This window comes from Musa acuminata, chromosome BXJ1-9 (assembly GCF_036884655.1).
Source record: "Musa acuminata AAA Group cultivar baxijiao chromosome BXJ1-9, Cavendish_Baxijiao_AAA, whole genome shotgun sequence".
NCBI classification, from domain to species: Eukaryota; Viridiplantae; Streptophyta; class Magnoliopsida; order Zingiberales; family Musaceae; genus Musa; species Musa acuminata.
The window spans coordinates 3,272,763-3,298,809 of record NC_088335.1 but is presented as its reverse complement, the minus strand read 5'-3'; the positions used below and the strand labels follow the sequence as shown (position 1 = coordinate 3,298,809).

The 26,047-nt window shown below is 38.2% G+C and overlaps 3 protein-coding genes and 1 long non-coding RNA gene across 19 annotated transcripts; 2 read left to right on the top strand and 2 right to left on the bottom strand.

Moving 5' to 3' along the window:
* Positions 1-234: 234 nt before the first annotated feature.
* LOC103996987 (uncharacterized) lies at positions 235-15,407 on the bottom strand. 13 transcript variants are annotated; one of them, XR_010479112.1, is made up of 9 exons: positions 15,275-15,407; positions 11,107-14,473; positions 10,449-10,559; positions 9,232-9,651; positions 5,497-5,591; positions 4,108-4,332; positions 3,255-3,633; positions 1,283-1,690; positions 235-1,163 (listed from the first exon to the last, which is right to left on the bottom strand). It is a non-coding gene; the product is annotated as an uncharacterized LOC103996987 (long non-coding RNA). The 13 variants fall into 13 exon arrangements; XR_010479113.1 differs by having other exon boundaries at positions 4,108-4,319; XR_010479110.1 differs by lacking the exon at positions 5,497-5,591 and having other exon boundaries at positions 11,107-11,243; positions 14,069-14,473.
* LOC135592515 (myb-related protein 2-like) lies at positions 7,444-10,280 on the top strand. Of its 4 annotated transcripts, none has more exons than XM_065082006.1 (8): positions 7,444-7,629; positions 7,717-7,927; positions 8,073-8,149; positions 8,297-8,354; positions 8,433-8,511; positions 8,586-8,655; positions 9,216-9,372; positions 9,469-10,280. In XM_065082006.1, the coding sequence occupies exons 2-8, from the start codon at positions 7,717-7,719 to the stop codon at positions 9,858-9,860; spliced, it is 1,044 nt and encodes a 347-aa protein (XP_064938078.1). In that variant the 5' UTR covers positions 7,444-7,629; the 3' UTR covers positions 9,861-10,280. The 4 variants fall into 4 exon arrangements, with proteins under 4 accessions (XP_064938078.1, XP_064938077.1, XP_064938076.1 ...); XM_065082005.1 differs by having other exon boundaries at positions 9,466-10,280; XM_065082004.1 differs by having other exon boundaries at positions 9,216-10,280.
* Positions 15,408-16,251: 844 nt separating the features above from the next.
* LOC103996984 (cyclic dof factor 3) lies at positions 16,252-21,347 on the top strand. The gene is made up of 2 exons (XM_009418067.3): positions 16,252-16,496; positions 19,478-21,347. The coding sequence occupies exons 1-2, from the start codon at positions 16,344-16,346 to the stop codon at positions 20,855-20,857; spliced, it is 1,533 nt and encodes a 510-aa protein (XP_009416342.2). The 5' UTR covers positions 16,252-16,343; the 3' UTR covers positions 20,858-21,347.
* A 2,731-nt stretch (positions 21,348-24,078) lies between these two features.
* LOC135592514 (WUSCHEL-related homeobox 11-like) lies at positions 24,079-26,047 on the bottom strand. The gene is made up of 3 exons (XM_065082003.1): positions 25,307-26,047; positions 24,545-24,720; positions 24,079-24,394 (listed from the first exon to the last, which is right to left on the bottom strand). Exons 1-3 carry the CDS (start codon positions 26,022-26,024, stop codon positions 24,377-24,379), a joined length of 912 nt encoding a protein of 303 aa, XP_064938075.1. The 5' UTR covers positions 26,025-26,047; the 3' UTR covers positions 24,079-24,376.

The following is a 26,047-nucleotide window of genomic DNA, read 5'->3' as shown; positions in this document are numbered from 1 at the left end:
AATGTAATGTGAGCTAGCTAAGATCAGCTTGAAGAGCTAGAAGAGGAACATCTACATGCCGGTAATCGAGCCTGGTTACTCAAATTTGAAGGACAAAAATTATGTGTGAAAAGGAGAAGAAAGATGCTGGCTGGTGTAGATACATACCAAAAAAATTTGGACATTCCTCACATTCAATACAAATAACCAGCTGAGATCTGATAAAGAACACACATGCAATAAGAGAAAGCAAACTTAAACATCATTTGGCTGCATCGTACCGACCTCATATGCTCACGCTATGATGCAAAATATATGACACGACCAAAATAGAAGCTCTCCCAGAACAAAATACTCGAAGAATTCCCTCCAGGTAGGTGAATGCTAAGCATAAGCACATGTCTCTAAAAGATTAACCTTAAGAAAACATACTGAGAAACAAAACCCAGAAATTCAAAATAGGGACAAATACTAGTTAACAAAATTGTGTACTGATAGAAAACTTAAATACTACTGAACAAAATTGTGCACAGGAGATTTTTCAGCTATCATCAATGAATCATTTGATTGTCAAAATCTGATTCATAGATGCAACTCCAATTCAATGCAGTGTCACAATTTTTTATCTGGATTTGGCCTTTGCATGCTGTATAACAAATTCAGTGTCTGAGGCCTTGGAAATTGCAGAGATCAATACTGGTACCAGTCGGAAAAAAAATCTATCAACCAAGGAACCACTACAGATAGTATTGGCATTGCTGGCCTGTATTTTGCTAGTTTAGAAAACTTCCTCTACTGGTCAGGACCAAGACGAGAGATGCCTTAGTAGGATTAGCATTTCAGACAAACTATGATGCAAGGCTCTCAACAGGACTCATATGTACAGGTGTTCTGCCATGATTCCTTTAAAACAGATCCATGATCCATAAAAGAGACTTCTTCCGAGCAATCTGAATTGCTAGTTTCAGGTAAGCACCTCCAGCTGTTTCACCACTGAGCACGTCTCAGTCACTGCAATCAAGAACAGCATTAGCTACAACAGTTGCTTCTACTTGAAGGGGGACATCAAATTTCAAGCATATTATATCTTTTCAAAAGGAATTTCTATTCTCAAATCTCTCCGTGCAACCATAAAAATTCACAAGAGTAGCATCAAAATTGGCTACCCCTTCTTGATTCCGAGCCTGCAAGTAATTAGAGTGAATGTAAGCAGTTTAGATCTTGTACACAAATATAAATGAATCCACACACACTGACAAACTTTAGGCATCAGCATGATTGAATTGGTATATCGTCTAGGTACCTTTCCAAACTTCAGAAAGTTGGAACCTCTGGTTATAAGGGAGAAGGCAATCATGCCAATTTTGTTTGGGATGTCCCTTTTCTAGGATATTCTCCTTTTCCTTCTCTATTGGTGCAAAAGGATCACAACACCTGGAAGATTTATGTTTTCTCTCTCTCCAAGAATTGCAGAATTCTAACGGAGCAACTGACCAGCCCTAACTACTCACAGAAAGAACCACAAGTGCAATAGCCTCAATAGCATATAATGTGACAGTCTGGCTCCAAATCCTCAGCCAACTTTCTGTAGCTCATGGCTATCATGGTATCGTCACCCTTAATGCGGTAACCAATAGCGACGGTGATTTGTTGACACTTCTTCAAATGGATACATTTGCCACCTTTGGAAAATCCATTTGGAACCTGGACCCTGTGAGTAACATAGAATATGTTAATACAATAATTCCAATTGGCATTTACAAACAACGGGCCATTCGATCAAGAAATTCAGTCAAACAAACTTGTAAACTTATTAGTATAAAAGTTATGATATGCTCTACAAACTTCATGTTTCCTTTCTAAATCAGATTGACACGCTCCATCCTACTAAGATTTCTCAGGTTCATATCTCCTGCAACTGACAATTTCTTTGTGTATCTTTTACTACTCAAGTATCCCAACCTATGACATTCTAAGAGTTACACTTCCAACATGCTAGCCATAGATTAGCCAGACCCAACAAATGGATCAACTATAAGTTGTAATGCCTTAGACTTGTTAAATGTATATTTTTCTTATTTAAGTTATATGTCATGAGAACCATGACATGGTCTAGTGAGAAGAATTCCTCTGCTTTCAAGATCCATCTAACTAGAAAATTCTCAAGTTGTGAGTATAAATCATTTAAACAAGCACAAAGATAGACTAGAAATTTAACACATACAAAGAGACTATTAACATCAATCTACTTCATTCATGAATCAATCTGTTTGCTCAAGTCCATGCCCACCCATAGACAGGTTACAGTGACAACCGATATATGTATAATTAGTATACACATTCAAGTTGTCTTATACTAATAAGCGATATGTTCTCACACTGCATAGTTCTAAGGGTGGTTTTGACACATTCAGATCGCTTAGTTCTAAGGGTGGTTTTGACACATCCAGAATGTTCTCACACTGCCTCCAGAATGTGTCAAAACCACCCTTAGAACTAAGCGATATGTGTCAAAACCAACTGCATCAACTTTGTTACACAAATATTAACTTCAGCCAAAAACAATGTATACGACAAGCAGTTGCACTACAACTAAACCAACCTCACTAACTTCACAATATAGCTCCATTTCAAGAAAAGCATGATCAATTTTTCCATACACATTCATCATCACCCAAAAGTCCAAACAATAATCTAACTTCTCTCTAAAATAGCAAATATGTATCAATCCTAAGTGTAATTCCACATCTAAAAGAATTTGATGAATGCACTATCACAAATTTAGATTTAAGCATTCTGGTCAATGGCCGGTCATACGATGAATGACATCAAAGCAGATCAGATCTTGGGCCTAGCGAGGGGCGAGTAAGTAAGAACTACATGTGGAGGACCAGATAGCACCACAACATGGTATGGAACATTTGATTCTGAATTATGATGGTTCTTGACGGTCGTTATCCGAAGCTTAAGCGTTTTGGATCGTTAATTCAGGCTAATAATGACATGGCAAACTCAGCACCAAATCAAATAAAAAATTACAAGTCCAAGAACCCAAACGGAAACCCAATACCACGCTCAGATGAGCGATCTTAACATAAAAAATCCCATCTCAGACACTCAAAATTTGTGAACCGAGAAGATCATCGCAAGACAAAAAGAAGATAAAAGACATGAACTACGACAAAGCAGAATCCCAAGAAAACCAAGTCAAGAGGGGAAAAAGAGAAACCCAATGATGCGACAGTGGATTAAGATGCGAAGGGGAGAGGAGAGACCTTTGCGTCGAGAATGGCGGCGCAGAGAAAGCCGGTATTCTCCAGGGCTCTGCGGAGATTGTCTAGGGTCTTTCCCGGTGAATGGAGCGGGAACGGCGGAATAAAAGTTGATCCTGGGCAACGTTCACCCTAATCGACCTCGACGCAGGGCCCAAGTCGTACACGATCTTCGTCTTCCGCCGCCTCCCCGACGCCTTCCTTCTCCGGCATTCGCGAAAAAGATCCCATCCCACCGATCGAACCCGCGGGTTGCGAGGCGGAAGACGGCTCATGTAATAACAACAGCCCGTTTGGTTACCACTCGACTACCTGCTCGTCTTGTCATTCGGGGAAAAGTGGACCCGCTGACGGCTCATGTAAGGTACGCAAACCGGGTGGTCTGCAAGAGGTGCAAAAAGTACTGACCGATATAAAAATCATTTTTATCTTTTTCTTTAATTTATATTCGAATTTTTTAAAAAAAATCGAAAAAAAAAATATCTTTAATTACTTTTATTTTAATTTTTGAAGATCATCAAATCCACAAATTAAAAAGAAAAAAAAAGGAGAGCTGGTGATTTATTATTGGTGCAAAATTGATCTCAATAATATTTAGAAAACTCAATGTTAATTCACAGGAAGAGAATGCTCAAACAACAATGATCCATTGTTTGTGTCCAATTATTATGAACAATATATAAGCCCATGCATTCCAAAGATGAAGACTTGATTCCAAGAACACAATAGACAAAAATATATTAGAAACTGTGCGTTCAATCATAAGAAAAAGAGAATGCTCATGAAATTACAAAATACAATATAAAACTGAGTGATTGCATGTGTAAAAATATATCAGAGAGAAAAAGTGTCTTACGTTTGTGATGACCACTTAGCTGCATGACTGACTGCCAAAGAATCATTCATTCATGATCTTTTATTTAAATCTGGAACAGCATTCTGTGACCTGAAGTCTACTCGGGATCTCACCATTCCTCTCTGTGAACGGTCTGAAATGGCACACACCATTGAGAACCCAAAACATTAAAGAACTTGTTTGGATGGCCAGATGCTTCTTTGACAGCTCCCCTGCAAATAAAAGCTTATTCCAGGAATATGTTAATCATATTGAGCACAGGGGAAGGCAAAACTAGTGGAGGCAAAGCTTATTCCAATGAAGCAAGTGCTAATGCATGACCAAAGAGATGCACAGTGTGCACAGTAGAGGAATAAATGAACCCAACTTTTACTGGTGGAAACAACATATGGATGCTCCAAGGAACATATTAAGTACAATGTTCTTGGTGCTCCTTGCTATGTATCATAGCTTGATTGGAGGCCTAAAATAAACTAAAGATATCAAAGTTCTTAACTACTCAAATAGTGCTTTACATTCTTCACATAAGCAGCTTAAAACTTTCTCTGCTATTGTACAGTTTCCAAATTGAGATGGAAGACACAGGAAAAATAACTGACACCAAAGGTCCAAATAACAATCAAACTGAAAGGCACATCTTTAGCTGTTCAAGGGGCCAATCAATGTGCTGGATGTTATCAAGGCATGGGTTGTCATTTTCCCTAATCAACACTGCTAAAAAAATATCTGAAGATTTAACAAGTTACAATAATAACATGCATTAACTCTCAAGATCAGGTAAACTAATAACCAAAGGCTAATAGCAAGAATCTTTATGAATGCTGTAAGTTGGTTTATTGGGGATGTAATCATTCTATGGTATCGTTAAGAAGTGCAGGAATTGTCATAAGTTTCAATCATCCTTGTACTTGTTGAACTTGAAAGAAGAAACGTATAATCTCGCTGTAAAAGAGCTGATGAATCATAATAGACTTCCAGACATATTAACATCCACAAGTTTGTCAATGCTTGCTATATCTCCAGTCTCTGAAACCTATCTGCTTTGTATCTACCTCAATTCAAACTCCTTACCTAGTTTACATCAACAACACACTCTTTCAGGGCCAGTTGGAAGTTATCAAACTATACCAGTGTATTTTGCATGCAAAATCTTGCATAAACAAGATATCGACATATCAGCCTGATAATGGTTGTCTTGTGTTTTGGCTGAGTTTGATAACATGGGCAAGTTGTTGAATTAACTTGGTTTGATTAATTTTTTAGACAATGATTATAAAAATCCAATGAAATGTTGCTTGACAGATGAGGTACCAATGTGAGATTGTCCAGGGAATATATTTCCCATCAATATCAACATATGAACAGGAGAAATGACGAATATATTCTTACTTTTTCTATTGATAGAAAGATAGAACTCCTTTGCAATTGCTTGATTCTTGTGATTCATCCAATTAGGAAGGTGGTTGGAAATATGCCACAATGTGCTGTGGAGATTGATAGAACATATAATCATTTTGATGGACCACACAAATGAACGAAAGGCAGTGCAAACAAAATATTCTCTCATGGTCGCAAAGCAGCAATCTCATGCTGAATTATATTCTCATTCCAAGGTAATGTTATCCACTCGATGAGTAAAATATTTTAGACGTGAATCTTACTTGAACTAATGGAGCAGAATATCACTATTTAAGATTCCTATCTTATTATTGGTCTATAAAGTCGATCTATAATTAGCAGGAGATCTCTACCACTACAAATTAAAAGAAAAAACAAATAAATTTTTTCTCCCAATACATGGTAACATGGTCAAATTTTCCTAATAGAACATGGGTTAGAATCTTTAGACACAGAAAGTAAAAGCTCTATGAATTAAAGCCACAAAAATACTAATAGTCCATTTAATATTCAAGGTTTCAGAAATAGATGAAATATATATAGCCTTAATCTAGTAAAATGAATCAGTGTCTTTACTGCGGTGTAAAAAAGGTCTATCTCCATCTCAAGCCGTGAGCTGATCAGATCACTAAAAGGTGTGAGAATTTAACAAATTGATGTTTCTTGTTAGATATTAACCACCATGCATTTCACTAGATAAAATTTGCTGAACCAAGCTTATGGTTTACTCCCATAAAAGGACTCCGACTCGGGAATTCAAGGGATACATCAATGCAACAGAGGGGAATATGTATATTGCTAGAAAAGCAGACTGGCTAATCTGTTTAGCCATTACTGGAAGGCTTAGCTCTGAGGTCTTGAACCTATTGGCACAAAATAAATGAGTATTTATGTCCATATCTGCTGCACTAATACTTGCAACTAATCCAAAGCACATAACATTCAAATTAACACGAACAGATATGCATGGATGTCTGGCTGACACACTACATGCTGATAGAGGGAGATTTAGTGGTCCAGGGGTTCATGAGGTTTGATGTCTGAAATGTGATCATCACATTTCCTCTATATAATGTCCTTCCCTTAGATCTTATATCGACAAGTACTTCAGTGTGATGACTGCCTACCAGTAAATAGCTTCCAGATTCCTCTCTACTTTTCTTCCTGGATAACTGAATAAGTGCCAAACTAGGTGGAAGAGATAAAATGGAATTGCATCCTTATTCCATATTCCAATCTTGCTTTCAAAAGGTAGATAAGAGCATCATGTATAGTATAGTTTTCTGTTCTTTATAGAAAGGGCATATCTAGTGCTGCTTATGGATGCATCCAGTCAAACAGAATTTACAACCTTCTCATACCATAATTAATAAAAAAGTTAACCTTCCATCACTAATCAAATTCCTCAATCAAGTCTATGAACTACGAATCTGTTCCAACTAGGATATATTATATAAATCTCAACTTCCATAAGGTCCAAAAATATAATAGCTAGGCACCTGAGATGTCCTTTCAGGCTCCAGGAAGATGTTCCTTTCATGTGTAAAGGCCCCCGTGATTAAGCTACCACAACTGGTTTAGGTACATAGGAAATTTGCAAGTTCTCAATACATAGGAGTCAAAAGTTTGGGTAAAAAATTATGCTAAGTATAAGGTTCCTGCTTTTACTTAGAGTTTTGTATCAAAAGGATGCATGTTTAAGTATTTATTCCCTTGGACATTTGACAAGCTAAAGTTGTCTCACGGAAGTTAGTGATGCAGAATATTGCATGCAAGAATTGACAACAAAAGTTACAAGATAAAATTCCTCAGATACCTAGAGCAGGATAGACAATCACTTTTCAAACCACAAAGATTAGATCTATAGTTTAGTATTTTGTTCAAACGTCTTCAAATTCCCTTTCATTAGCCTTATAAGAGGAGCTTTGGAGTCATCCCTCATCAGCATGAGGAGTTGAAGCAACTCAAGTTCCATCCTAAACAAGAGGAGCATACATATAGGATATAACTCTAGATGCCCTTGCTTCCCAGAAATATTACATCAACAGCATAGAAGCAAACTAGTTTGTCAGACGTCAGACTTGAATTTCTCAAATTGACAAGAAGCAAGGTGAGGGCAAAAAGGTAAGAGGAAAAAAAAACTGAAAGGAAGTTTGTTTGTCTTGTTTTTTATGGTTTCCTCTAAGATGATTATATATATTACTGAAGCAGATGTATCAACATCAACCTCATCAGAGCCACAACAACCTCCTTTCTTCCAGGATAGCAGCTCCTTCAGAGAGGCAATTGTTTCTGCAGAGAGGAAGTACTACAGGAGAGTCGGGACTAGTTCTTTCAACTGAGGCCAAGCCTAGACTTAAATGGAACCCTGAGCTCCATGCAAGATTTATAGAGGCGGTGAACCAACTCGGTGGAGCAGACAGTGAGCATACAAAGTTATTTATATTTGTTTTGTGCATAACTGTGACTGTGTGTCTTCACTTACATAGACAGGGTTTTAAGAATACATTACACTTGAGGACAAAGTGATCAATCTTAAAGACTAATATAAGACCATAATCTTGCAGAGGCGACCCCGAAAACAATCATGAGACTCATGGGAATTCCAGGATTAACCTTGTACCATCTAAAAAGTCATCTTCAGGTCCTAATTAACTTCTTGATTCTCTATACTTACACCCTCCCCACCCCCTCCCCCCTCCCCTCAAATAAAAAACCAGGCACCTTCTCTCTTTCTCTCTGCTTGTTATCATTGCATTTGAAAACTAACTTGCCTTTGTTGGTCTGTTAGAAATACAGGCTTGGTAAAAACCTCCAGGCTCAAACAAATATCAGAAGTACTAAAAATAGTAAGGGGCAGCACCTAGAGTTTATATTTGAGGTCTCAAACTGGACAATGTATATAAACACTGTTTGTCTTCATGCAGTTTTTGGGTGTTCACTAGCAGCAGAAAGGACACCAGAGGATAATGGATCGTCAAGGAACATTGCAGCCCCCACAAACAAGTATGATAACAGCAATATGCACTCTAGATTTCCAAAGTTATAACAATCTTTGGCTGATGGTACATTAGTTTCAGAACCATGCAGATAAATGAAGCATTTACAAAGCAAATTGAAGTACAGAAACAGTTACATGAACAACTTGAGGTAAGTTGTAAAGTCAATAATATCACACAACCTTACTTTGCTTTCTCATGTGCCTTTTGGATTAAACATGTGGTATCTTGCTTATTTTATGTTTTGGAACAAGGACCCTAGAAGTAAAGTATAAGAAAATTTAAACACCTAAAATGTTTCAACAACTGAAAAGATCAGTCTCAAACATCATAAGTCTTAACTATTCACAAAAGCATCTTTTTTATTGATAAAGCATGAAGGTCTAGTTTTAGAGTTTTTTGTGAAATATTTGGATGTGTATAAGTGAAACTTTGCATCAATACAGAATTTGAAGAGATTACGAACTACTAGGAACAGAATAACTCAAAATGTGTTACTGAGTTCCAAATTTCATTTCAAGTTCACTCAGAAAGATTGACAGCAGTTAAAGAGTTAAAGCTGGAAGATTTTGCACTACTATGATCCATTTGGTGCTGTAAAAAATGAACAATGAATCCATCATACAAGCAATTCAAACCTTCTTTTGTTAGGTCAATTTCCTCAATTTTTTTAGATTGTACTAATAAAATGTTACTGAATTTACTGTGAAGGTGCAAAGACACTTACAAGTACGAATAGAGGCACAGGGAAGGTATTTGCAGTTGGTGCTGGAGAAGGCCCAAGAGAGACTTGAGAAGCAGAGCTTAGGTTCTGTAGGGCTGGAAGTTGCCAAAGTCCAACTCTCGGAGCTGGTCACTAAAGTCTCAGGTGAATGCTTTGGCAACTCATTTCTAGGTGTGGAAGAAATTCCTGTCCTGCATATGTCACAACTAACTCCAGCCCACTTTGCTGATTATTCAGTAGACAGTTGCTTGACTTCTGATCGATCACAAAAGGAGCAAGATACACATGACACCACTATAGGGATAAGAGCCTGTCATAAAGATTTGCCCTCATGCATGAAACAATTTGGAGAGGACAAGCTTGAACAGACTCAACATGCATGGTGTGGTGATCTGAATGAGCAGAAGATCTTTAGTTCTGTTCCTGAGGTACAAAGAAAAGAAAACAATGAAGATAGGTTACTTGAACACCCAAGCAGCAATAGATCAGTAGTCAGACAGGAGACTAAAAAGCAATCAGATGGTTTTGGACTGTCATGTCTTACAACAGAACTAGAACTAAAAATCCATGAAGATGATGAAGGTGCATCAGGTTGTAAACAATTTGAACTGAATGGCTTTAGTTGGAACTGACAGAATGCTCGTGGAAGAGAAAGATAGAAAGGATGGTAAAAATCAACAAAATAAGTTGATCCAGAGGATAAAGTCTAGTGAACAAACTGAGGATGCATTACGGTGAACAAGTATCAAAGAGAATGTAATAGAACATCATGTTGTCAAGGGTTCATAATTCGCATTATGGCAATGTAACAAGTAGCATCATCAAGATAGCGTGACTGATAGGTTAGACATCACAGTTTAATAGTGATTCATATTCGCAAGATCAATTCAGCTTCAAAAAGGGCGAGGAAGAGATTTGAATTTAGAATATAATGCAGAGAGGACTCTACAAAAAGCACTCACCAAATTCCTAGAATAATAGCAATGAGCTTTTTAGCTTCATGTTGCTATCCAACATATTATTATTGAAGGTATGTAAAACTTTATGGCACACTTTATCGGATCCATCAGCCTATATTTGATTGGAAACTACTGAAGGCAATTCCAAGGGTCTTCCACCACAATGAGTTCTTATCAGGATAATATTTGAGACATAGAAACTTACTTTCTCCATTGAAATCAATTAGTATGGAACAAGAAAAAAAACACCAGATCACATACCCATAATCTGAAATTGCTTTGAGTGGTGCAGTATCTGTTGAATAGTCATAAAGGATCCTTCGACAAACAGTTGCCCACCCTAATATCAACTAGTATTTGCATTAACATCATCTGCTAGGTCACAAATTAGAAATCTCAGCTTAAACAGAAAAAGCACAAAGAGCATGATCAAATAATAATCTTCATGTCAATTTTGTCAAGAGATTGCTTTCAGGAGAAAAAATGAAAAAAAGAAAAGAAACAGAAAATGCTTCCTACAAACTTTACAGTATGGATTCATGAAAAAGATATGTCAGATAAGATTGTATTTATACCTTTAATTTTTTGGAACCCCTTCAAGTACTTTTTCTGGGACTAGGCTGAACACAAATGACACGTACAAAAATAGAGAAATACAGGAACCAAAATTTATGTTTTATAACACATGAAAAAATCAATTGCAGCTGAAACCTAATATTTGTTTACTTTAAACTAAAAGCAAATCTATAATTAATTGTACAACAGAAGGAAGTTATTTTTTTATATTACAATCTCAAAACAACCTGGGAGAATTAGGCCATGGAAGTAAGCACAAAATCTTTTGGGGTAAGAAAACATGAACTCAAATCAACATCATCAACCACATTAAAAGTGATCAATCATTTGAGCAACTATTTACCTTGATGTTCCCAACAATCTTAGAACTTCTCGAGACCCTTCTTCCTTCATCTTTCCACAATTCACACCAAAGATCTATCAAAAGAGGGTTTCTTGTTTACCAACAAGAGTAACATTTATGTAGATGCAATCACAAACCTACAACCATCGAGAAAAAGGAATTCCACATTGGTAAGAAATATGACACATAATCCATGAAAGAATTGTTTTCTTTGAATAGGATAAAGCATATAACTCCAATCAAGGAAGATATGCATAAAAGAATAACCATTTTAAGACTCGGATGAAAAAGAAACAACTACAGCTTCCATATAATTCTAAACGAAAGTTGTGGTTCAAGGACCAAATTGCTGCTGATACAGAACCAGCAGATCATGGACTGGTTATGTATCAGGGATTTTTATTAGGCTGAGTACATTGATACCATCCAGTCCACTAAGTCTCATCCAATGGGTTCATCCCTTCTAGCCTCTGTAAAGGAAAAGTTTAGTAGAAAAAAATAATAAAAATGTAAACATTATAAACTATCATGTAAATTCTGCATATTAAAAATTTCTCTTTTGAAAATTATCAACGAATATTTTGTTCCTCTTTTTCTGCTCCGAATATGACAAGTTACAGTAACGTTCCTGGGAATTTATAACTTCTTCAGTATCCCACCCAGTTTGAGATTCCCTACAGAAAATAAAAAGTCATCTGAAGGCACCAAACAACAATCTATTTCAGTGGGACTTAATTGAAGGCCACAAATAAGCCAAATGCCCACAATATGTTATTAATAATGTCCTGTAAAATTGGATTTCTTTGCAAAAATATGCTACAAACTAAGGATTGATATTAAGAAGTCAAAACATAAATGTATGAGTACTTGTGCAACTGGTTAAAATGATAATGTAATTTGTTGACCAACACTTTTAATATTGTGATTTCCAAAACTAAATGGAGGTATATTTCTGTTAAAAGTTTGTAATGTACGGCTATTAATGTGTGTGTATATATATATATGTATATATATGTATATATATATATATATATATATATATATATATATATATATATATATTCGTGTATATATATATATATTTGTATATATATATATAATCCCTTTTTCGTTTTTTTCTACAAGATGCCTTTATTTTCATTTTTCTCATATAGTGCCCCTATTTTCTATAATCTCATAATTTTCTTTGTCCTTCCTCGCCCGTTGCCTCCATCGCCTTCGCCTCACCACAAGGTGATGGGGCATTGCCCGCCTTTCCCCGTTCATTGTCTTTGTCCCCTAGTCCCACCATGAGATCTCGCTGTCTCTGTGCGATGCCACCCGCCCTTCCCCACTCAATGCCTCTGCTCGTGGGGAAGGGCGGGCGGTGTTAAGAACGGAGGCAGTGGAGCCTAGCAATGGGAGTAGGCAATGGAGGCAACAGGTGGGGAAGGGCAAGGATATTTACAAGATTACAAAAAATATAGGGCACTATCTAAGAAAAAAATGAAAAATGAGGTTTTTTAGGAAAATTGATATATATATATACACACACATTACTATGCAAAAATATGTACCCTTAGAGGTTAATGCAGAATTATTGGGACAAAAATATTGAAAGAAAAAATTTTGATGAACTTTTTGAAAGAAATTTGGGCATTTTACCCAAAAAAACACCTAATATTGACTTTTTATTGATGACACCCCATATTCGGTTTTACCTAGGTGTGCTTTTTTTTTCCACTTGGATGAAATTTCTCTCATACTTTTACTTAAATGACTTGATCATATATGTTATTCAAAAAAACTCTAATTTTAATAATTAATTATCATAAAAAATTTTAAAACAAAAAATAATACTAATCATTTTAGAATTTATCCTATTAATTCTGAAATGATTAGTATCACCTAATTTATTTTTTGAAATTTTTATGATGATTAATTATCGATCTTTTTTAATAACATATGTGATCAAGTCATTTTAGTAAAAGAACAAGGTTATTTTCATCTAAATAGAAAAAAAAATCCCCAATTAAAAATGAATATGAGGGGTGTCATCCGATAAAAAACCAATAGTGGAGATTTTTTCTAGTAAAATGCCCATGAAATTTAGACTGTTCTCATCCACCTGAGCTTAAATAGTCAAATAAATATAAGGAAAGAGATTTCACTCTCTTCTTTCAATCATTTCCTATTGAAGCTTGCTATTCATAGCTTATTTTTTATTATTGACAACCTCTTGTTATTGAAAATTCCTTAAAAAATAATAAAAATATTATTTGATTATTTACAACCCCAATATTACTAATTTTACCCCTTTTTCTTCCCCATAACCCCTTATTAGTCGAGGTTGCCGCCAATGCTGCTCTCTGTTGTCGTCACTGCTCACTATTGATGCCGCTCGACATCGTCCAACTCAGCTCACCATCCCCTCGACACCATCCTCAAAGGAGGAAGAAAAAGAGGAGGAAGAAGAAGAGAAGGAGAAGAAGAAGATGATGAAGAGGAGGAAGAAGAGAGTATTTACGTACATTTACAAATGAGTAGTTTATACATATTAAAAAAATTTAAAATGAGGTTATAAATAGTAAAATAGGGATTGTAAATAGTAATCTCATTTCCCATTTCCTATTTCTCCCCAGAAAATGGTATACCAAGTTCTTGTTATCACTAGCCTTGTCAAGATGGTGAAAGATAAGATTTCACTGTGTCTGCCTTGTCACCCATTCCCTTTAAACCTCCTCTTAAAAGCTAACACCAATTCACGCAGAAGCTCAAATGGACAGGGAGAAATTCCAGTAGTAAAAGCTAGAGAACAGCTGAAACATGTGGCTCCCCACATGCCAACTCTAAAGGATTTAAGGCCTTAGCTTTACACATCCATGTTAAAGCCAGAAGAAGGCAACTGCCAGGGCCCCATCAGAGCTCAAATTTGAAGGAAACGCTACATCATTCCCAATCCAACCCTTGCCCCTCTTCTCACCATTCATTTTCAGATTCTTTCTAGTTTTACTTCCAACACCGTTATCCGTTTTATCCTTCGAGGTATAGTAAATTTACTACCAGACACCAGTCAGTCACCTTGTTGGCTTCCTGCAAAAGATATGGCAGAAAGTAACATCAGCAAACTTGTACAAAGTTCAAGCAGTTCTTAACAAAATATAATGTTCTTGTTGCATAACCAAGCACAAAATTCAATTTGTTGTCATCCACCAATTTCAGTATGTAACATGCCATTTGACATTTGTCATTTATGGGATCAGTGCTCTTCTTTGATGGTACCAGGCAGGTTCAGATGGTGTTTCCAAACAGATGAGATTGTGTGGTAAGCAGGACTTCATAAAGTGACATCCTTGGGCCCTCCTCCACAGAGCAATCCAGTTGCACCCTGCAAGAGACCATGTGCCTTCAAGATCTTCAACCTCTGGTGGAGAATTTATCTAAGAAGCATTGAGGATAAGAGGAGAAGAACAAAAGAACAGGAGAAAGAGTGGCGGGGAGTGCCCATGAAGCCAGATCTTTTCTTGCCATGTCAATGGGGAAGGCTGTGAATCCCCTTCTACAATACAAGGCATCAAGTGGCTCATGAGATAGATTCTATCTCAGTTGCCCAGATTTAATGGGAAAAAATTGCTGGTTCGACTTCACCTGAACATAAACCATATCATGCATGATTGCAAGGGCAATCCAGTTGCTGAAGAAAGTGAGCAATTAAGTTGAAAATAACAATTTATGTAGAATGAGAACCAGAAAAGGAATCTATATTACAGGTCTGATGACCCAAAAGTCTTCCATGGATGATAGCTTGTTGAACAAAGATTTCTTGGCGATTCAACTATCTGCCTGCCAGCCAGCCTTTGATGGGAGGAAAAATGTCTTTTTTCCACAGATTAATGCATGAACAACAGTGTCAACCACAGGAAATTGTACATTAATCATTAGGTCTGGAAAAGCTCGAGAAGAAATATTATTTTGTTGCTCCCACGTCATTAAGGAAAGTGTGCACAAAAATCCAAAAACAGACAAAAAAATACATGTAAATCTCAGAAATTAAAAAAAAATGTGAAGGATCGGATGAAAGAAAAGGAGATGACTTCATTTCAGAACCACCAAAACAGACATAGAAAAAGGCCAGAGAAGGTCCTCATCAAAGTTGTCTTTTTTTACAGGAGTAAAGTTGAAACGCCACCTCGCTCTGTGATGCTCCATCGATAGCTTTCAGATCTTTTTGGCTTGTGGATGAGATCGACCAGCGTCAGTCATGCACACAAGGTGTTCGGTCCATGATCTGAATTGTGGATGGAGTCGCGCCTCCCCGGGATTTATAATGGGAAAGATCTCAGTTGGTTCGTTTAATGAGAAGACCTTATCCTCCTCTTCTTCTTGATCCACCGACACGTGTCCGTGAAGTAACGGGGACTTGCTTGTCCGGAGAGGACGAAGAAGCGATGACGTGGCGACGGATGCCCGGGTGACCTGTTGCTTCCGGTCATGAATCCGAGAACTATGGAATGCAATTTTGGCCCAAACTTTTAATGGGTAATTCATGAAAAATAATACTCTATATAATTTTTCATTATTCGGTTAAATCTCAATCATATTACATAAAGCACGGTATGAGAATTAAATGTTTATTTTATTAAAGATTTTTATTTCAATTTCTTGACTTGGATGCAACAGCTGGGCTCGGCCGCTGATGTAGGCGTGCACACTTAGTCAAACGAGTTTAGCTCCTGTGTTCCTGTCAAGCGAGCACAGCACAGGAGGCTGTCTCATTGGCTGTTAGTTAAGGAATCAGGTGGGCACCACTATGAGCACTGACGGGACGCTCTTCTTTTCTGTTTGGTCGCTCGGCAGAAGCAGCGATGCGTCAGTGGCTCCCCTGTGGTTTCATCGATCTTTTATTTGGTAAAGGTGAGAAAAGGGATAAAGACACCGGAAAGGGCGCGCGTACTGTTGTGGCCTTTGTCGTGCCTCTGTCTCTCTCCTTTTCGTGACCTTTTCGGCCACGGACGACGTCGGCCCAACGCGATCCCCAGCCACGAGAATTCATGGCTCAGAATGCCTCCCCTCGCCGACTCGGACGCCCAGCTGGCATCCGGTCGCCCCTGGGTGACCGGCGATTCCCGGTCTCCCCCTTAATAAAAGAATAAGAATAATCTTACTCGCCTTTTTCTCACAGAGAGCGAGGGGGAGGACATGCGATTTGATTGCCCTTTGGGAGTTCTCGGGACGAGCGATCGGACGGCGCAGAGGACATGTCCGAGGTCAAGGACCCCGCCATCAAGCTCTTCGGCGCCACCATCCCGGTGGCGGCTGCCGCTCTGCCTCCGGCGGAGGCGGACGCGGTGGATGTCGAGGATAAGGAGGCCGACGCGGAGTCCGCCGCTTCTACGGCGGTGGGGCAGAAAGTGAGGGGATAAGCCACCGACTCTCTTTGTTTTCTCGATCGGACCTCCTTGTTTCCTTAGGGCTTCACAAATACCTGATTTTGGTTTGGAGAATGATTGATTATTTTTTATTCTCTTTCGCCTCGTTCTTTTCCGATAAAGTTGGCGGTTTTGTTGTAGGTTGGACCTTCTGATGTTTTCTATTAGAATAGGCGAATTTCTGGTGGTTATTTCTTCTTCGTCTTGTTCTCGGTTCGAGTCGTTGTCGATGCTTCTTCTTCCGTGTTTCTTCGATAAGCCTTTTAATGAAGCATGGTAAGATTGACGATTTTGCATCTCGTTCTACTAAGTTCTTTGGAAATTTCCTTAAGAAAATATAGAAATTCATATATGGACAGCAATTTCCCCATCATTTCGCTTTCTTTGGGCTATCTTTAATTTATGTTGCTAAAAGCCTAGGTCACAGTTACATGATGCGGCAACTTAATGCAGTTCAGCATTCTAATATGTGCATCTGGACATCTACTACTCATTGATTGCGTATGCTAGTTGGTATCCGATTTATTTTTCTCTTTTAACAAATATTGAACTCATTTATTATGAGTGATTTGCATATTTAACGTTGTTTAGTTTTTTGTGAGCGTTGATTTCTTGGTTTTTCCTAAAATTTCAGCAAGAGAGAAAAAAAATAGTGTTTGTTGTTATTCTTGTGATATGCCCCTTTCTTGGGGATATCGTGTGGCTTTGTATGCTTTACTGTTCTGTTTCGTTGGATTATATCCAGCTTATGATGTTATGTCTGCCACACCTAAAATTTAAGCTTGTGGTCGGCTGATTAACTTCTACAAGAATAAGGCATATTTCCATCCAGATAATTGATGGGAAAAGGGTATGGAAAAAAGTAAAAGAAAAGGAGAATGGGACTGTGACAAAAATCTCTGTTACTTGAAGATGTGTGGACTTTATAGCACGAATAATTCCTATTTGATGAGAAGCCATCTTTTCTAGGTTTGATAGGAGATCTACTTGACTCTTATTTACAGTTGCAAACAAGTGAAATTAGGTGGTGGCAATGTTTTAGTTTCATTAATCTCAAATTTTTGTCAAATTCTGCATGTTAGCTACAGATCAACCAAATTTGACATGTTAGGTACAGATCGACTGTGATATTTAACATTCCTCACTGGAAGTACATTCTCAATATCATTTATGATGTTGATTATTGCTTTTTTTGCTGGTATGCCCTGTGCCCATAATGTGCAGCTGTGAGCCCTATGCCAAACATCATGAGCCAATCATCATTATCAGTTTAGTGTCAGTGTGACTGATGAGGCAGTGTGTGTTATCAACTATCAGTTTTTTAAATTGAAAAAGGGAAAAGCAATGAAACAGTTACAAAGCTTCCTTGGGAAATTCGGAACTCCATTGAATATTTTGAAGTTAATTGTGAGGCATTGCCCCTGTTTAATAAAATAAGGGGTCACATGGCCTAAACATGACCAAGTTGTAGAACATGCTTTTTTTTTGGGAAGCTGGATTAATGGTATTCTGTGAAGTACTGCATAGGCACCAACAGTTGCTTTGCCATCTGTTCTTTTCTCATATTTTTTCTACTTGCAATTGATTTCACGTCACTTGTAGAAGTTATCCACCATTTGAAATAAGTTTTGTTAGACATTTTGGGTGGCCTTCTCCATCAAACACCCTCGTTGGAAACTTTGCTGCGTTGGTTTTTATTTGTCATGAATGGACAAGTTGGAAATTTTGTCTCCATGGTTACAATAGCTACAATTGATGAGACGTGGGTGAACTTTTGACTTTCATGTATGCATTGACATGTTGCCTATCTCCTTCTGAGAAGATGGGAAATTTGTTTATTAAGTAACACACATGGAGCCGAATAAGACTGAAATAACCAATATGTCCATGCTTACTACTCGAGAAGTCAAAAATGGGTGATTGGGTCTAAGATCAATGTCCAGTTTTAGGTTAAATTTTTCTGATCATTACTGCAAGAATCATCATATTTTTAAGGACTTCTACTATGTCTACCCCTAGACTTTGTTTCCAAAAAGTTGAAGATCCAATAAGAACTCAAGTCTGTGAGGAGTGAATGCATTTTTCCACTTGAAAGATGTGTTGTAGGAAGAGTTGGGTTAGCCTTTGCCAAAAGTGCCCTAGCTAACCTTAATGTATGTGGTGTCTTGTAATTTGGTGCCAGAGAAAATTCAAGGGGTTGATCTTTGGCTATGTAGTTTTGGGGCAATACTAGTTATGTTTTGGAGTTTTTACAGTAAGTATTAGTATTTTACTTACCCGTTGAAAGTTAGCTATCAAGTAGCAACGTAATAGTTGAGTGGATATCTGTGTTCACAGGAGTGCTGTTTTAGCCTGTATAACATTTAGGTTAGCTTATATGACACAAGATTGGCATCCTACTCTATGTAGGAGTTCCTACAAAGGAGAATGACCAGAATGAAGTGCGGAGATAGAAAGGCATTTAATTCTTAAATTCATTCTTGTCTATATAAAAAGGAAACTAACCATATATAGGAAAAAGTCTAAAACTTCGAAGAAAGAGAGTTTAACTACATCAATAATTGAAGATTTTAATAGATTGTTTATAAGGTCCGGACTCTATAGGGGCTACATCAAGCCTCCTTTGGTTATGGTCTTTAATAAAGTTTTCTTAGGTCTTCCTCTACCTCTTGCACCACCAGTCTTAATTAATGTGCTTCAGGTAACAAGTGCATTTGTAGACCTCCTATGGACATGTTCATAACATTTTAAATGATTTATCTCTTATTTCATGGAGAACTATGCCTATTTCTGTGTATCACTTGAACTTGTTAGTACAAACATGGTTCTGAAACATTTGAAATCATTTCTGTGCTTAATTTGGGGTCATCTTTTGTTGACTAGGATTGTTTCTTTTCATTATGCCATTAAACGTATTCTACATGATAGTTTATCAAGCATCTTGTTTTGTTATTGTATTTTAGGATACAACTAAAGAAATGACAAATATGGAAGTCAACGATGATTCGGCTACAGCACCTGATGAAGAGAATGAAGTTGCACCAATTAGTTCATCTAGGTTGACTGGTACCAATGAAGATGACAATAAAACCTCTATTGCAGATGAAAAAGAATCAACAAAACATAAAGCTGAAGACACCAAAACTGAGGCTGATTGCTCTGTGCCGGAGAAGGTCCTCAAGAAACCAGATAAAATTCTACCATGTCCTCGCTGCAATAGCATGGACACCAAATTCTGCTATTACAACAATTACAACGTCAACCAACCTAGACACTTCTGCAAGAATTGTCAGAGATATTGGACTGCTGGAGGAACAATGAGGAATGTCCCTGTGGGTGCTGGTAGGCGCAAGAGTAAGCATTCAGCTTCACAATGTCGCAACTTAGTGATTCCTTCAGATGGATTGCAATCTGCTCAACTAGATGCTCTTAACTTGACTCATCATCGAGCTCTCCCATGTGTGCCTTCCACCCCTTCACAACCTCCAATAGGAAACGGGACTGTCCTTAAATTTGGACAAGAAGTTCCTCTTTGCGAGTCCATGGTCTCTGTGCTCAATATCCAAGAGCAAGGCAAAGATTCTGATTCTGGCTCGATGATACATGGAGAGAAAAGGGAGGAACCATCCTGTGCATCTTCTGCAACAGCCTCCAATTTTGTGGAAAATGGATCTGCTAAAACTGCAGTCCACGTGGAACAAAGTGGCATGCAAGTTTACTGTAATGGACTTGCACCCCTGCCTCATTTGCAGTGTTACCCTGGGGCTCCCTGGGCTTACCCATGGAGACCAGCTTGGAACAATGTTGCTGTTATGGAAGCCGGTAAATGTTCATCTGAATATATATGCAGACCAGGGAATGCAAATTCAAGTCCAGTTCCATGGAGTCCTAGAGCAATAATGGCAGCTCCTCCTGTTTGTGCAGCAACACACCCTTTCCCTTTCATGCCAGCTCCATTCTGGGGCTTCACCACTTGGCCCAATGGGGCATGGAATTTACCGTGTGTTGGATCTAGTGGTTGCATATCCCCATCATCTTCGACAAGCAATAGTAATTGTTCAGGAAATGGCTCTCCAACTTTGGGTAAGCACTCGAGAGATGCTAGTTTACAGAGTGAGGAGAAGATGGAGAAGTCTTTATGGGTTCCTAAGACTCTTAGGATAGATGATCCTGAGGAGGCTGCAAAAAGTTCGATATGGGCTACTCTTGGCATCAAGCCTGACATAGGTGGTATTTTCCAGTCCAAGGCTGAAAGCAAGGTTGATGAGTCAGATGCTGCACAGGTCTTGCATGCAAATCCTGCTGCAGTATCCCGATCCCATTCCTTTCAGGAAAGCACATGAAGGGTTTGGTCAGAAGTTCAAGGGATGCAATGTGTGAAAGAATTCATTACATGGTAAGGATTTGGGAGCTGCTTTGGTCTTCTGACCTAGAACGCATAAATACAAGAACTGAAAGATAGTCGACTCTAAAATTTGCCCATGCTTCGCATGAATCTAGCAGTCGGAAATGCCGGGCTTGCTGATGTCTATAAGATTATTTAAGAATTTATGTTGTGAATACAAGTGAAAAGTTATTTGTCTATAAATTTGTACCCTGCAGACAATTTAAATCTCCTGCACCATGACAGCTTTGGTGAAGCACAATAGGAAGTTTCAGTTAATAAACATCGAGTAACAAGCATAGCTTTGGAACTGAAAGCTCCGGTTCTCTAAATCACATCTTTCCTAGTAATGGAGAGGAAACTAGTGTTTTTTCTATGGTTTTTAGTTGTTTTGGAGGATACATTTGAAATTTCTATGAATATAAGCAATGTCATTGAGCTCTGGTGCACGTCGATGAATGAACTGCTCTTCATACTTTTGGTCAACATTGTTGTAATGTTTTTTGGGAGCTATTTAAGGTGTTTATCATACTCTGGATTTTGCAAGCGTTGGCGGCTGAATGAAATCTGTGCATCGCACATGCTATATGTCCGTGATTAGTTCTACTAAATGTTTGTGCTTGTCATGCGTATTTAGTTCTTAAAGTGCAGTAACTCCTACTCAACTTGTTGCTCAATTGGTGTATTAGAAGGTCAGAAATGTGCATGCTTTCAGTATTACAAATAATGGATGAAACTTGTTTCTGATCAGACTACCAAAGTTGCATTAGTTATGGCAGTGGAATGCTTTCCTCTTGTTTCTCAACGAGTCAGTAAACAGCTATTGAACTCTTATTCCCACTGAAAGAAAAGTATGGTTTTCACTGTGATTTTACTTAAACCATTCATAATATATTACATGAAGAAATACTTTATTTTGTTAGCATTCTTTAAAGATTATGTCTTTTAAGGAGCTGTTCGTTGTTTCAAGCTATCTAGTTTGTTGTCTGTGTGCAATCATTTCAACATAACAAGAGAAGTGCCATTGCAGAGCAACGAAGGACCGCACAACTACTTTGATTGAATTCCTTCCTACCTCGCAAGTGGTAATACTGATTGAATCAGTGTTGGTTCTGCAACTTCACATAACCACATATGAAGTGAAAGGATTCATAATAGAAGTTGCCGAATACGTAGCAAATAAATCTCACAAACAATCCCTACAAAACCTGCAGGTTTTCTAATGTTCAATATGAATAGTCCCACAACTTACCACTTCCCATCATTGTTGTTTCAGAGACAGAGGCCTACATAGAGAGAGAGAGAGAGAGAGAGAGAGAGAGAGAGAGAGAGCTTTCTGGAGTCTTAACAAAAGCAGACAATAAAAGTAGTTCCAGGGCACTGCAAGTAGTGATGAAGGCAAATAAAACAATTCCCATGAATCGTTTATGCTCAGATGATATATTGGTTTTCTAAAGTAATAAAAGTTGATTTTTTTTCTTGGAATTTATTCTTAATGTGGAGTTCCTCTTTCTAAGTGAAAAGAACACAAGCAGTGTGTGTAATTCAAATGCTATGTTGTTACATACATTGAACAAAAGGTCTATTCCATTATATTTCATTTTGTCTATAATTAGACATACACATAACTATCTTAAATGTTTTTAATAACTTCAATGCTACGACTAATTGGCTTGCTAATTTTTCTAGAAAGAGGATTAGGAGTAATGGCTTGACTTCGTCGTAATCGTTTTTACGAGAAATAGAATTTAATTTTCTTTTGAAAAAAAATGTTAAATCCAAGAAGAGAAAACAATAACTCAGAAAGAAGAAAAATAAAAAGGGATAATCTCTTTCCTAGAAATAAGATATAATGGGTCCATCTCTTCTGATGAGTTTCTTGGGAATCTATTTAGGACATATAGCAGTGAAAGATGGATGTGGACTGGAGGATGAGTGACAAACATACTTGCTACAATGTGAGATATTGTAGGCATAGTGTCATAACCCATTTATTTGTTGTGAAGACCCCACCAATTAGCTGCAGAATCTTGTGGTTCACTTATTAGCTGTGTTGAAGGTTTAGCTTGTGAAAGAAATTTGCATAGAGTGCAGATATATGACATTCTACTAAGTGGACAACACCATGCTTTATAATGCAGGATGACAAGGAAAAAAGAAGAGAGAGAAGGTAGATAGATGCTTACAGGAAACTTTCTCCAGGTGACTTGACTCAGGAAAATTCAGATTTGTTGTACTAAGAACACCAAGCTATGGTGTTTTATCCTGCTATGGTTCCTGAAATGATGCATATATATTGTGATGAAATACTAAGAAGCTCAGATGGCCAGAAGTGTTTTACAAAGTGGAAATTTGGTGGGTCTTTTCTCTTCTTTCCTCCATCAGTCATGTAAAGCTATGTGAAGTTTGGCTTAGCAGAGTCATAAGTATAGCTGAGAAGAGGAAGTTCTTTGTTAGTTTTGATGTGGATAATATGAGAACAATATCTTATTGCCATCAAATTTCAGAACTTTTTATTCATAAAGAAACATATTTCATATATAAAAGAAGCTCTTGAGACCTATAAGTGAAGGAAGCCTGAGTTACTTCTGATGTACTCTATGGAAGGCATTATCTTGTTTAAAGAGACCAGACTACAAAAGGAATGGCATTCCTCTTATGAAATGGTTGTACTTCACAAGGCAACAGGATATTTCAGTCCTCATCAGGCATCATGGCAGATTTAGAACAGATGCCAAACCTAAAGCAGCAGATGACAGATGATGAAAAGGAAGAATGTAAGCTTTCCTTCTCTGCAGTGGTGAAAACTGCAGCATATTAAATCACAGGTGTTGGGAGAAGAAAATTACAACTCCAATTGCATTTGTTAGATGTAAACCTTCTTCTAAACTTTCGAACTTAAGCTTTTTCATCGAGCTTAATGGGTCACTGAGGGAGTTCTGGAAATCTAAATCTTCTCTCATTTCTTGGTTTGAATGAGAGAAGACTTCACAGGATATCCCTTTAGAGGAATAGATACAAAGAAAACAAACAATCTGTACATAACCAAGTGAATGAAGAACATGATATTCGAAGAGTAGTACAACATCAAGCAAATCAACAAGACTCTAAACACACGCGCCGAATGTAGTATTGCATGTCATCTTTGAACGTTTAAGAGCTATTGTTAAGCGATGTGAATTAGCATAAAGGCATATCATTAATTATATGTTTCATGTAGCACTGGTTTTTTGCTCTGCCAAAATGAAAAAAAGGAAGAGCACTAAACAACAGACACACTGCATTATGATGCTAATGATCATTGAATTATATTACTTTAGTCTCTTGGAAACTATGATCTAAGCAAGTGCAAGGTTGCATCTTCTCTCCTATAGGGGTTTGATAGAGTGATAATGATAGCTTGGTCTGCTGGTAACAAGCAATCCTTCTCTTGTATTCTCAATTGATGAAGGCATCCTTTTTCGCCCGCGAACCGATCTTAAGTAGGCCTTATAACCTGTCAAAGAGTCAGTATGACATGCGTTTAGCTAAATTCTATGTTTTTTGTGGTATCGATAGATTCTTTATTGCCGAGTGTGAGCTGAATTTTTAGCCTCAATGCAGTGTTGACAAGAAGTTGAAGTGATCAAGCAGTAGAATTGCTCACCAAGAAGTAACTCTCGCCCATCTGCAAGCTTTGCACAACAACTCCATGCTCGTTGACAGGAAGGAGTTCCCCAGAGGAATGCACAAGCATCACATTTTGGCCAAACATAGCTCTCATGTCTATAGGTCCCCTTGGAACCTCAGAAGGAACACCATCAATGAACACAGTTATGGTCCCTGAATCCATGCATTCAATGATCAAAACAAGCTCAAATGTTGGCAAGAAAAATATAGATCAATCTCAATCACTAGCCTTTTCTCATGAAAAAAATTAAGACTGAAATCAGGTATGTGTTCTATATCTCAATTTTAGGATTCAGTCCACATCAAAGTGTCACTATTCCTCAAACAAGGAAACCAACATGTAAAGTTACTTGGTTTAGGGTTAGTGCATTGATATCCCAGACAGATTTATGGTGCCAGGGATCTAACTGAAACCTTTATGACAGCAAGATGGGGAACAAGAATCCAAAGTGGGGGACTGCCTAACATTCAAATTTCTTGGATGGATCTTGAAAGTTCAATGTTCAGATCGAGACATCTAGTGGGGAAATGAACAGAAGAAAGGGAACAGCTCTAATCACAGTCAATCAATCAATCAGACTATGGGAAGAGTTCACAGATCCAATTAGGTAGAAAGTCATAGAGCAAAAAGCCCGAAATGAAGGAAATGAATTGAGGGTTTCGTGCAACCAAGCAAACATATCTAATTTCCACTATGGGAGGGATGCTTTCATGAAGATTAACTTAGCCATGCACTAACCAGGTTGACGGTGTGACCGCGGGACATGAGAAGAGCACATAAAAGGAGTCTGAGAAGAGATCATCGAGAAGAGATCATCGGAGCCATCGTCCATCACGAAGTTATAAGAGGAGGGCGAAGAAGAAGCCGAGGACGAGCAAGGGAAGGAGGAGTTATTAGACGACGTGCTGGATGAGCTCGACGACGTCGGCGGTTCGTGGGGGAGGACTCCACCCCCGGCCTGCTGCGTAACTCCCGGGACAGCTCTAGGATCGGCCATGAGGCTCGCCTGAAGCTGCCGCTGGCGGCGGCGGGACCTCGATCTCCTGTTCTGGAACCAGTAGAAGACATTGGCATCCCCGACGGCGCCGAACTTCTGGAGAAGCTTGCGGATCCTCACCGTCTCCTCCTTGGGAGGGTTAACCATACCGCTATTGAAGATGGACTCCAGGATAAGGATCTGCTCCGGCTTCGGCATCCACCGGGTGCGCACCGGCTCGGTCTCGGTGCGGTCGGCAGTGGATCTGTCCAGGGTGGAGCTGCTGTTTCGGTCTCGCCCGTGATCACCCATGGTTGAAGTGGCAGGTGGGTAATTGGAGTGATGGGGAAGCAAGACGAAGTCAATGGAAGGATTACCGTGAGGGAAGGGGAGAGGTTTACATGTGCATACGTGTGGTGAGTTATATATAGGCCGTGGGCAGTCTGTGGAAGATATGGATTGGACCAAAGTGTTCTTCATGAGCTTGCATGCAATACCATATG